This window comes from Eriocheir sinensis, chromosome 7 (genome assembly GCF_024679095.1).
Source record: "Eriocheir sinensis breed Jianghai 21 chromosome 7, ASM2467909v1, whole genome shotgun sequence".
Taxonomy (NCBI): domain Eukaryota; kingdom Metazoa; phylum Arthropoda; class Malacostraca; order Decapoda; family Varunidae; genus Eriocheir; species Eriocheir sinensis.
The window spans coordinates 17144624-17157676 of record NC_066515.1 but is presented as its reverse complement, the minus strand read 5'-3'; the positions used below and the strand labels follow the sequence as shown (position 1 = coordinate 17157676).

At 43.8% G+C, this 13053-nt stretch overlaps 1 protein-coding gene and 1 long non-coding RNA gene across 7 annotated transcripts in view; one reads left to right on the top strand and one right to left on the bottom strand.

Annotated features, from left to right (window-relative positions):
• The window catches only part of LOC126993538 (protein abrupt-like), a 69719-nt gene that overhangs the window by 16920 nt on the left and 39746 nt on the right, over window positions 1-13053 (bottom strand). For 2 of the 6 annotated variants that reach the window (XM_050852719.1, XM_050852736.1), the window contains one exon: window positions 877-1090. The exons of 2 other annotated variants lie outside the window; for them this stretch is intronic. In XM_050852719.1, the coding sequence (XP_050708676.1) occupies window positions 912-1090 (179 nt within the window). In that variant the 3' untranslated portion in view covers window positions 877-911. Of the gene's footprint in view, window positions 1-876; window positions 1091-4035; window positions 12190-13053 lie in introns of those variants that run through there. 2 more of the 6 variants (XM_050852716.1, XM_050852725.1) reach the window with 1 other exon arrangement.
• LOC126993600 (uncharacterized) lies at window positions 1753-10580 on the top strand. Its single transcript, XR_007748014.1, has 2 exons — window positions 1753-9139; window positions 9277-10580. It is a non-coding gene; the product is annotated as an uncharacterized LOC126993600 (long non-coding RNA).

The window sequence follows — 13053 nt, the reverse complement described above, 5'->3', positions numbered from 1 at the left end:
CAACTACTGCAGCCTGTGTGTTTGCCAGCAAGTACCCTCCCAATTAGAGCAAGCTCATTACAGCCGATCTTCGGGTACTGCCGGTACCTTCACACACCTCGTATTCCATCCCCCTTGCTCAAGTGGGGACAGTAACCACTCCTTGTCAGTGGAAAAATCTCAGCCTGAGCAAGGCTTGAATCTCTAAATGCCAAGCTGGAACCTAAGAGGGTAGAGCCTTAATGAACTGAGCTATCAGAGCAGAGCAGAGCAGTGTGACTGTGAGTGCGTGTGTGTGTGTGTGCAGAGGGAATTGCTTATGAGGTAAGACTTACATAGTGGTAAGATGCCACTCATCAGCCTCATAATTCAATGATATATCAGCTTGTGAAAGTGTGTATGTGGACACGCTACATGATTTTGGGGCTTTGAGAACATCTTACCAGGCAGACAAAGGCAAGGACTCTCCCTTCACTACAGCACCCTACACTTGTCCTGCAGGGAGGGGCTAACTATCCTAATCTATATGTAATCTTTGTAGTTTTGAGAACACCTTACCAGCCAGGAAGTGCCAAGCAAGGACTCTCCCTTCACTCCACTACAGCCAGGTCATGCTTCCCCTCAGTCCTTCACTATGTCCTAGAGGGAAGGGACTACCTGACCTGAGTCTTACCAGCCAGGTGCCCATCACGGACTGTCCCCTTCACAACACAACACCTTACAGTTGCTCTACACTAGCCTGAGGGGAGGAGGCGACTTGCTTGAAACTCCCACCGGCCAGGACTCGCCTCCACACTACACACTCTACACCTAGGCTACGGGTCCTGGGGGCAGAGGGGCTGAGGGACTAACTAGCCTGAGACGAAGCCGGCAGCTGCCACTGGACTAACGGCTCACCTGACTACACTTGTTAGGAGAGGAGGAGGTGGTGGTTATATGGGCTCGTACGTGCTGGAATTGTAGGGCCGCATTTTGCATCGCTTGACGTGATTTCGGAGATTGAAAGCCATCGATATGCGAACTCCGCAAAATTGGCAATTTACAGGTTGTCGGGAGGGCCACCTTTTAGTATCTTTCGGACTGCTGCCTGTCGACAAATTTAGTGCCATATCTGAAACAAGGCAAACATGAGTCAATCAAAAAAGGGAGTATGAGGATGGTGAAGACTACTTTTAAATGATCAGGGATGCAAGCTTTACACTCAGTCAGGAATGCATGGAAATTAAGCAAAAAACTATGAAAAGGATCAGGGAAAGGAAGCTGAGGGCATTTTTCTTTAGTTCATCCCAGCTTTGGTTTGGTTTAGTGGCTACGAGTTCCTGGGCTCAACTCTAAGTGTCAACAGTGATGCCCACGTAGAAAGGCTGACTTGTGTGTGTGTTGCAGTCACCTTCCGGCGGCTCGTGGCTCTCAAACCCACAAGTTAATGCAAGAGTCTTTTCATTACTTGGCCAATCAGAGGAGGACACGTGAGCCCATATAAGCACTGAGAAACGGCAAAGGAACAGGACTAACTAAAGGGCCTGTTGTGTTCGTGCTGCCTCGCACAAACACAAACTAGAGCTGAATAAAGGAAGGGAACAAATAAATAAATAAATAAACTGACATAAATAAATGCATAATGTTGTTGCCTTGTATGAACACAAATAAATAAATAAATAAATAAATGAATAAATTAAACAAAAAAAGACCCAATTTTCACACACACAAAAAAAAAAAAAAAAAAAAAAAAAAAAAAGTAAGAAAAAACAGAAAAAAAAAAGATAACCTCTTCAACAAAAGTAAATTCCAGAAAATTTCCAAATAAAAATATCTTCAGCAAAAACTAAACAGAAAAAAAAAAAAAAATCCCCAGAAAAAATTCTCCAGAAAACTTGAAAATTTTAAACAAATAAAAACTCCAACAAAACAAACAAAAAAATCCCCAAAAATTAGCTTAAAAATAAAACTAATAAGAAAAGCCAAAATTAACTTTAAAAATTTCTGACTAAAACAAAAAACTACAAAAGAAAAATAGAAGAAAAAAACATTTAATACCTGTTTATAATGAAGTCTCTCTCTCTCTCTTTTTTATATCGCAACATTGTCTTGCTGAGTGTGTGTTATCAAGGTCTGGAATTATTAGTTAAAATGCCTCTTTGCCAATGTACAATCAGCTCGGTCTCCCTCATCCTTGTTATCTAATGCTGTGACCTTAAGGATACAGACAGACACTTATAGTATAGAGGATGTAAACACTGGCACAGGGTACGTACTGTTGCTGCTCCGTAACGCCATAAAGAAAAGAATAAAGATGAAAGAAAAACAGAGTTGAAAGTAAGGTGTGTACAGGACTGTACCCAAGGGAGGTCAGGGGGTCAGATGACCCCCCCCAATCTGCTACAAGGTTTACTTTCTGAGAAAGTCAGAACAAAAAAAATGGGACTTCTCTGATGCATTTCTGGAGATATAAGATATTGTGGATTCTTCTTGTTATTCTTATTCCATTAATTGCCTACATAAAGATGAATAAACATCAGGAATATGAACACAGAAATGTCTATTTTTCTAAACCTTGAACCCCCCAGCTGATTTGGCTCACTTTGCTCACCACTCACCCCTCTTCAAGTGCCTACAAAGGGTCACAATTAGAGGAAAAGATCCCCCCCATTTACTGCTCTGGGTACAGCACTGTTGTGTTCTCAGACGCTTTGGGCTCATGACCCTAAATATACAGTCATTTATAGTATAGAAGGTACATTCTTCAGAATGACATCAGTTTGGTATAAAAGACTCCAAGGCAACAGCTGGTCAGGGTGTCACCAGTGTAATACCCAGAAGTCACTTCACCAGCACTGCAGAACAATATAAGATTTGCCTCATAAATCAGTCACCACTTAATGTAATAAAACAGATGATGTGTGTGTGTGCTCATTAAAACATTGCAGAACTACATGAGACTGCCTGGTAAATAAATCACAGTTACATGTAATAAGACAGAATGATGTGTGTGTGGTTATTGAACACTGCAGAACTAGGCAAGACTTGCCTCGTAAAACAAATCACCACTTAATGTAATAAAAAAGAATGATGTGTGTGTGCTCAGGGGAACATCACAGAATTAAAGATTTCCTTGGTGTATAAATCACTGGTATTTGTCACAAAAGAGAATAATGTGTGTGTGAAGAAGCAGCTGAGCAGATAAAAAATAAACCAAAATCATATGGACTGTTTTTTTATTTTCCAAACTGACGCAGGCGGCAAGTCAGTCAGGTCCAACAGCAACAAAAAAAGCAAAGTGCGGTGAAGCATAAAAAAAAAATATATATAGTTTGATATATATTATGATTTAACCGAAAACAATACAATAATAATAACAACAAGAACAAAAAATAACTAAATAGGGATAAAAAATATATGTACAGTATATATGTCAACTAAATAACAACTTGGGATTGCACTAAAACAGGAAAACAATAAGAAAATGTGCCGAATGTACTTGTGTCAATGTCGATCTTAAGCCCATAGTAAAATAGTAGCAGCAGCAGCAGTAGTAGTAGTAGTAGTAGTAGTAGTAGTAGTAGTAGTAGTAGTAGTAGTAGTAGTAGTAGTAGTAGTAGTGTAAGATTGAGAATAGTAGTAGTGGTAGTAGAAGTAGTAGTAGTAGTAGTAGTAGTAGTAGTAGTAGTAGTAGTAGTAGTAGTAATAGTAATGTAAGATTGTGAATAATAGTAGAAGTAGCAGCAGTAATAGTAGTAGTGATAGTAGAAGTAGTAGTGGTAGTAGTAGTAGTAGTAATAGTAATGTAAGATTGTGAATAATAGTAGAAGTGGCAGCAGTAATAGTAGTAGTGGTAGTAGTAGTAGTGGTAGTAGAAGTAGTGGTAGTAGAAGTAGTAGAAGTAGTAGTGGTAGTAGTAATAGTAATGTAAGATTGTGAATAATAGTAGAAGTGGCAGCAGTAATAGTAGTAGTGGTAGTAGAAGTAGTAGAAGTAGTAGTAGTAGTAGTAGTAGTAGTAATAGTAATGTAAGATTGTGAATAATAGTAGAAGTGGCAGCAGTAATAGTAGTAGTGGTAGTAGTAGTAGTAGTAGTAGTAGTAGTAGTAGTAGTAGTAGTAGTAGTAGTAGTAGTAATAGTAATGTAAGATTGTGAATAATAGTAGAAGTAGCAGCAGTAATAGTAGTAGTGGTAGTAGTAGTAGTAGTAGTAGTAGTAGTAGAGCTCAGCTGCAGTATTGTAAGATCGAAAATAAGAGTAGTATTCATAATAGTATTTTAAGATTGAGAATAACAGAAGTAGTAGTAATAGTAGAAGCAGTAGCACCATCCCCACCCCCCATTTAAAGCAGTACCAATAGACAACTGAACCCCCTCAGTAATAAATTCCAAGACCCTCGACATTCACACGAGCAGATTCGGCACAAACAAGGTAACATAAGAAGGAGGAGCAGCCCGGAGGATGTCACACACATTGTACACACTCCGCCCGACACTCCTCTTATAAAACAACAAGGGTCTATATACAACAACACAATAATACTAACTGCTCGGTAAAAAGAATTTGAGTCCTGCTACGTCGATTAACACATAATTTATATACGGTAATAAATATTCTATCACAGATAATCGTAACACCGAATTCTTTCTTGGGCGTGTGATTGGTTGATTGATATGAGCGTTGGTCGACCAAAGCTGACAGCGGTTGTGATGAGGTCCATATTCTTAAACGTACTGAGCTCCCATTGCGACTATTTTCCAAGGCCACGGAGAAGATTAACCAGGTTTTCATGGGTGTTTTGTCCGTTCATGGTGAAGGAGTCATGTAAAACTGTCACCAGCATCACAAAACAGTCCATGAAAATCCCAACAACTTCCCCGAGAGGCTTATCAAACAGGCAAACTAAAGTGCCGATACATTTAAGAATACAGGCTGCTATGACACTCTTCATCGTCAATTTGTACACTATTCCAGTCAGTAATTGCATTATAGAAAAACAATACCCTGGTACTTGCAAGTGTGACATCCAGGCTAGCACAGTTTACCTTCCCCAGGCTTCCCCAGATACCCTTTTATCAACCAGCCAGATAGGAAAGTAAGTTGGAAAGTTTCGTTTAGTCGGCGCAACATCTGTGGTCATATGCCGCAGAGAGACAGAAGGGGAAGGAATTATAGGAGAAGGGAACAGATCCCAGGAGACGGGACACAACCCCCGATTAATACCTGGTACCCAATCACTGCTGGGTGGACAGGGGCGTAAGGTATCGAAAAAGCCGCCCAAATTTTCCCACTTCGCCCGGGAATTGAACCCGGGCTCTCTTAGTTGTGAGCCGAGTGTGCAAACCACTGCACCACGAAGCCCCCGTCAACAGCTGTGTGGGTTGCGTGTTATTACAGTTTCAATTTCCCAGATTTTCCCAGGTGCACATCTATTGACAAGCCCAAAAGGGGGGATGAAACAATGGGTGGGTTGTGTGTTGTTACAGTTTACATTCCCCAGGTTTTCCCAGGTACACATTATCGCCCAGTCCAAAAGGAAGGACGAACAGCTGGGTGGGTTGCATTCTACTACAGTTTGCATTCACCAGGTTTTCCCAGGTACCCGTTTATCGACCAATCCAAAAGGGAGGAGGAAATGTTAGGTGGGTTCTGGGTCACCACAGTTTACCTTCCCCAGGTTTCCCCAGGTACCCGTTTATTGACCAGCCACAAAGTTAAGATGAAAAGTTGGGTGGGTTGCATGCCACTACAGTTAACCCGGTAGCAGCGGGGATCATGTTTCTTAATGGCACCCCCAAGCGAGAAAAATGAGAAAAAATCACCCCTCACACAAACCATTTCATAATATATACAAAACATTTGTGATCAGATTATGTATCATCTATTTTGGGGGGTTTAAATCATGGCACAAATTTGGCCCGTCGCTGCTACACGGTAAAGCCACAAATTTGGCCCGTCGCTGTTACCGGGTTAAACTTCTCTTAATTACCCCAGGTACCTATTTATTGACAAGCCCGAAAGGAAGGATCAACAGCTGGGAGGGTGCTTTGTGTCGAGTGCTAGGGCTGGAATTAAACCTAGGCCTAGGGATTCGCAGCTCGGCATACTGACAACATTGTCATGGCTCGTGACAAGTTCCCAGGGTGTTGTTCTCTTGATACATGCAGTGACTGGACTGATGTGTATGGACTGGTGAGCAGACCTTACACTGAGACAGGCACACCTATACAACACACTCAGAAGGACACACATACTTTTACACACACACACACACACTCATACCAGCACCTTTACAGACATAAGACATATTAGATGCAAACATACACATGGACAAGGACACATACATAGACATACACATACACACAAAGACTCACAGATATACACATAAGATTCTTACAGACACAAGGACATGGACACATACACAGGATACATAAACACATTTCTAACTTAGCACATCCACATACATCCACACACAAGCACAGTAGAATCATACACATACAAAGGACATGAACACATACACGACATAACAAACTCCTTCCACACACCTGGTCCCTAGAAACACACACTGGAATGGCGCTTATTATCCTTCTCCCTCCACACACTCACTGGGCTTGTTGCACCAATTTGTACGACTTCTTCCACTTAGTACACGCACCAGGAAAGATACTACTCTAAGAGAACTGGGATGAGGTATAATACTGAGTCACTGCCACAAAACAAATGTTCATTATTTTTTTGGTGGTAGTATTTTCACATCATGGATTAAGTGCGGTGCAGTCTGTAGTGAAGCCAGAAGTTCCACGGACACCCTTTTTTTTTTTTATATATATCTGGCCTATAGTGCCAGTAGGCTATCATGATGGAGCCTGTTATTTGGCCCAAGCCTGTTAGCAGCACAGGCAAGTGTTTTATAGTGATGCCATTCTTGCTTGGCTCATGCTGCCCCCCAGAGCTCCACTTGATCCTTTTTAAAGACAGGTTCTCTAGAGTTCAGGTTGATTGGTGGTTTTCAGAGCAGAATGTGGGTAGTCCTGGGCCACGCGGCAATGACTGAACATTGTCAGCTCGTAGCGGTGGACGGGACTCACGCCCGGGTCCCCTAGGACACCATGCACACACGCTGGCCACTCAGCCACTGCTACCACTAACTCTTTCACATGTTTTCTCTCTCTTACAGAGGATCAATTGGTCCTTATTGCATAAATTTATATGGTCTCAAAAGCCCTTTAAATATGGTTAGTCCTGAATATATTTAGGAAAGTCTTTGATCCAGTCTGTGAGTTTGTCTTTCTTGTTGCTTAATTAAAAGTAACTTTTCCACAGTAGTTCTCCCTGACACAAGTACTAACAGGAACAGTGTGTACAGAATGGTGGATCTACCCTTGATTAAGGCACTTTTGTCTTGAGATACTTTGTCCTAAATTTATATATTTGTGACAGAATAGGCAGTGGTCATCCATGTACTCACGACACATTCATTGACACAACACAGGTTCCATACACACACACACACTCACACACATACACAGTCTACAATAAATATTTCTATACATGGCTCACTGTGCAAAATAAATGGAGATACAAAACATACACACATAACTTGAGTATTTATAACTAAGATTCCTCTATAGGTTAGGTAAATAACGTCCGCCGTGTCCCACCCAGGAGAGAAATCGTGAATGAGGCAAGCAAGTGTTGGCGAGGATTAGAACCAGCAGGCGAGAGGAAGGGTGAGTGGGTGGCTAGTATGCAGAGAAACAACAACAACAATAATATACAAAGAGTGAATCACGTCGGCCCAGATCTCTAGTTAATAAATACTGATAAGCGACAATTCCAGCGTCGGTGATTCACGTCAAGGCCTCGGTACAGTGGTCTGAGAGGGACGTGTACGCAGCCTAGTTTGCCCTAAGATGCTTGTGACCTGCCTCGCCGCACCACTGAAGCCACCGCTGCAGGCTTCTGAGATCACTGTGGTTGGAGGAGTAAAGCTTGTGTGTCATTCACCATGGTCTGATCAAGTGCTGGACTCTCGACTGCCCAAAGAGTTAAGGCTGCATAGGTATGGCTGTGCATGTGTGTGTGTGTGTGTGTGTGTGTGTGTGTGTGTGTGTGTGTGTCATTCACCATGGTCTGATTATGAACTGGACTCTCAACTGCCCAGAGTATTAAGGCTACATCAATATGGCTGTGACAGTTGGATACTTATATTCATGTACGTATGATCCTAACTCTGAGCCTATTCCTGTCCAATGCATTGTGTGTGTGTGTGTGTGTGTGTGTGTGTGTGTGTGTGTGTGTGTGTGTGTACGCAGAGACTGAGACAAGGACTGGTGACGGTTCCTCCTATCACCTGAGGTACAGAAGTTGAAGGCAAAGCTCACACAGCGATGCTAAACTATTGCAAACACATTAAGTAGTCCTCCGCTGTTGTGTTCTAGCTTACTGATACCAAAACACTTCCTTTACGCATCATAATTTATGTTGCACGAGATTCATTTAATTACTCTTAGACTTCAATAAACTGAGGATGTGGCAGCGTTCCCTCACACAGCACCGAAATAACACACTAAACGCTGCTCAGCTTTCTTAAGTATCCAAGACAAGTATACAAGACAAGATAGAGAAAGGTACATCCTCAAGTAGGCACCAACAAGAGGGAGGAGGAGGTTAATGTGCGAAGATGGTGCCATAGAAGACTGAAGAAGGAGGTGAGGTGTTCAGTAATGGTTCTGTACATGAGCGGTCAAGGAAGAGAAGGTTGAGTGAAGACGTCGGAGGGTGACTGATATCTACTAGGGACAAACAAGAGGAAGGGGTTAATAAAAGAGAATGGCAGGTTGAGAGGTGAGGTGTTCAGTAATGGTTCTGTACATGAGCGGTCAAGGAAGAGAAGGTTGAGTGAAGAGGTCGGAGGGTGACTGATATCTACTAGGGACCAACAAGAGGAAGGGGGAGGTTAATAAGAGAGAATGGCAGGTTGAGAGGTGAGGTGTTCAGGAAAGGAGCACATGAGCGGTCAAGGAAGAGAAGGTTGAGTGAAGAGGCTGGAGGGTGACGGATATCTATTAGGGACAAACAAAAGGAAAAAGGAAGGAAGGGGTAAATAAAAGAGAATGGCAGGTTGAGAGGTGAGGTGTTCAGTAATGGTTCTGTACACGAGCGTTCAAGGAAGAGAAGGTTGCGTGAAGAGGTCGGATGGTGACGGATATCTACCAGTGACTAACAAAAGGAAGGAAGGGGTAAATAAGAGAGAATGGCAGGTTGAGAGGTGAGGTGTTTAGTAAAGGACCACACGAGCGTTCAAGGAAGAGAAGGTTGAGTGAAGAGGTCGGAGGGTGACTGATATCTACTAGGGACTAAGGAAAAAAAGAGGTAATACTTGAAGATAGCGACATGGGAGATGATAGAAGGTGGGTGTTTGGTATTAGTAAAGGTTCAGTACATCAGTTGGGGCGAGGTTGAGGCTGGTGGGCAATTTGATATTCACTAGTATGTATAAATTATCAAAAACCTAAATGTCCACTCACTCTCCTTGGACACGTTAGCTGAAGGGGCAACCAATGGGATAAAAGGATGTAACTTCTCCCTATTACAGAAGCTGGTGGATAAGACTGAATGGAATATATGACAACTATCTGCCCATCCACTCTCTTCCTGGGCACCAACTGAGGGGGGAACCTACGAGACAGATTCCTGAACCACTCCACTGCAGGAAAAGGTTGACAGGTTAGAGGTATAAGGGAGGAGACCAGCTGGAAGACCGAAGAAGCCCTGGGGACGGTGTGCAGAGGAAGACATGTGAAGAATGAACACTACGGAGGAGTATCTAATCATCAAGAATGGGGGAGACTCATAGGGTCGGATTTTAAAACATTTCGTCGCCAAAGTTCACCTATTTGACAAGGCTTTCCTATGAGTCTGGGGTATTTCCAGAAGTAGTTTTATGACCCTGGTGGTAGTCTGACCCTTCTTCTGTACCGTGAACCTAAAGAACCACTCATTAGACCCTGATTGACCCCATCTTTGACCAATAGAAATACTTGATGAGAGAAGTGAAAATGTCTTATAATACCAACCATAGCCTGTCCAACCCCATGAGGGAGAATAAGGATGTTAAATGAGAAGCTGAAGAGCGTAGGTTGTTATGTGTGAATGTAATGAAATAATGAACTTGAAGTGTGAGATTCTTGCCTACACTAAAGCCAGGATGGTATGCTCAAGATGGTGGGAAGGAATGGGAGAGAGGAAGAGAGATTAGAAGGAGGAGGAGGAAAAGAAGGGAGAGAGGAGGAGGAGAGGGGAAGGGAAAGATTGAGGGATGGAAGGATACTTAGAAAGGTATAGAAAGAAAGGAGAGAGAAGGAAGAGGAGAAAAGAGAGAGAGAGAGAGAGAGAGAGAGAGAGAGAGAGAGAGAGAGAGAGAGAGAGAGAGAGAGAGAGAGAGAGAGAGAGAGAGAGAGAGAATGGATAGACAAATTAATATCCTACGGGAAGAGAGAGAGAGAGAGAGAGAGAGAGAGAGAGAGAGAGAGAGAGAGAGAGAGAGAGAGAGAGAGAGAGAGAGAGAGAGAGAGAGAGAGAGAGAGAGAGAGAGAGAGAGAGAGAGAGAGAGAGATAAGGAAGGCTACAGAAAGGCATTTTTTTTTTTTTTTACAGCAGAGGAGACAGTTCAAGGGCATAAGAAAAGAAAACAACAACGAAAAAAAGAAAAGAGCCTGCTACTTACTGCTCCTGAATAGAGTAGAGGAGTGGCCAAAAAGAGAAATCAATTTCAGAAGATGTGTCCTGATACCCTCCTCTTGAAAGAGTTCAAGTCGTAGGCAGGAGGAAATACAGATGAGGGAAGATCATTCCAGAGTTTACCAGCGTGAGGGATGAAAGAGTGAAGATGCTGGTTAACTCTTGCATAAGGGGTTTGGACAGTATAGGGATGAGCTTGATCAGAAAGTCATGTGAGGCGAGGCCGTAGGAGGGGGGGGAGGCATGCAGTTAGCAAGTTCAGAAGAGCAGTCAGCATGAAAATATCGATAGAAGATAGAAAGAGAGGCAGCATCGCGACGGAATTTAAAAGGTAGAAGACTATCAGTAAGTGGAGGAGAGCTGATGAGACGAAGAGCCTTAGACTCCACTCTGTCCAGAACAGTTGTGTGTGTGGAGCCCCCCCACACGTCAGATGCATACTCCATTCGAGGGCAGACAAGGCCCCTGTATATGGATAGCAACTGTGGGGGGGAGAAGAACTGGCGGAGACAATAAAGAGAAAAGAGAGGAGAAAAACAAAGAGAAATGGGGAGAGAGGAAAAGTGGAGGCAGTAAGAGAGAGGTAAAGAAGATGAGTACTGTCATCAATAATAAGAAATGAAAGTGAGAGACACAGAGATGACAGAAAGGTAGTAATCATCATTCAGCCAACCAGAGTCACTTCAACCTTCCAGTCCCCTCTAGCAAGGATGGAGAATATAAAGGTTAGGAAGAACACATCCATGAGCCCCGAGCCAGGAAGGAACCTCTCAGAACTCTGTCAGCTGTTGGACGGAGAGAGAAACAGGAGTAAGGAGGAGGTGCCGAGGGAGTGTAAGGTCTTGCCAGCACGACAGAGGGAAGGCACGCACCACCGAGCACCGCCTGCGTACCGTCAAACAATCTCTTGCTTGTTTTTGTATGTACACAGACTGTTTATTCCACCATCTGAAAACTTGAACCTACAGCAGCAACAGCAGCAGCAGCAGCAGGAGCAGCAGTGAGTATGAAGCTGATGAGAATATATTTACACAGGTACACACACACGTACACATAGAGGCATGCACAGCCGGGGTGTGTATGTATCTATGAGTCAGCGTGTGCGGAGGACAGGCAATGTACACAGTGAAGGGCAACAGGGAGGAGGAGGAGGAGGAGGAGGAGGGGGAGGGCAGGAGTGGTGTGTTAATAACAGTCCCACCACCACCGTGCTGGTCGGCGTGCCCCCACCGAGCAAGGCTCCAGCCGCCCAACTCTACGTTACCATTACGAGTGTTCATTATGGGCCACCTCAAGGTGCTTCTTCAGATCAGTTCTTATGTCAAACCACTGAGGGCAATAGAAACAGGGCACCTGGTCGGAGACACTATGGACCAGGCCTACGTGGTACTTTAGTGCAGCTATGGTGGAGTAGCGCTTGCCGCAGTGGGGGCAGTCGCGGGGGCCAGCGTAGCGCGGCCGGCCAACTTTCACCGTCAGCTGGGTACCTGCAACAAGAGTCACCGCCCTTAGTCCTCCACACTCCCCACAGCCCTCAACTCCCTCCTACTCCGCCGGGGCTGCCGCTCCCCGGCCCTCCTCCGCCACAAGTCACCACACAAGGAGCCTTCCTCTTGGGAACTCAACAACAACTGTCTTGACCTCTGAGCCACTGGCCAGCATGCCTCACGCCTCACTCCTCTCCTGCCCTGCCTCTGTGGCTGTGAGGGGCCACACAACACTGGCAGCCTGCACTGTGCCGCCACGCTGCCACTCCTCCCTGGCCCGCCAACCTTGCATTGTTGCATAGGATCAAGGATCACTAACAAGTGTCATGCAAGCATCATCACACAGGCCTCCAATTGACAGTTTTCTCACTAAATTCCAAAGTTAATGCAGTGAAGGCAAACTCTACAGAATAATTTCAACACTGCCGCAAGGCAAGGTGTGTTTAACAAGCCACTAGTGAGGATTGAGTGAGTTTTCAAAGGAGAATTTTGTTTAAGCTTTGGTTTTAAAGTCTGATCAATGGAAATGTTACTTTACAACTAAACTTGAGTAAAGACAAGCATACCTGCCCTCTGTTGTCCTCAGGCCAGAAGCAAGCTAGTAATGCATGGTGGTGGAGGAACAAGTCATCAACACTGATCACACTGACACAAAGCCTCAGGATGCTGCCCTACACATGCACCTCACACACACACACACACACAATGAGTGGCAGAACACACTTGATACATGATAAAAAAAGTTCAAAAGGTTAAATCAATAATATATGTAAACTATGAAACGTTTAACCCATGAAAACAAATATTCAATAAAAAGTTTGGTTTTATGTTGGAAATCCTTATTATAATGGAGTGTTTACTAAA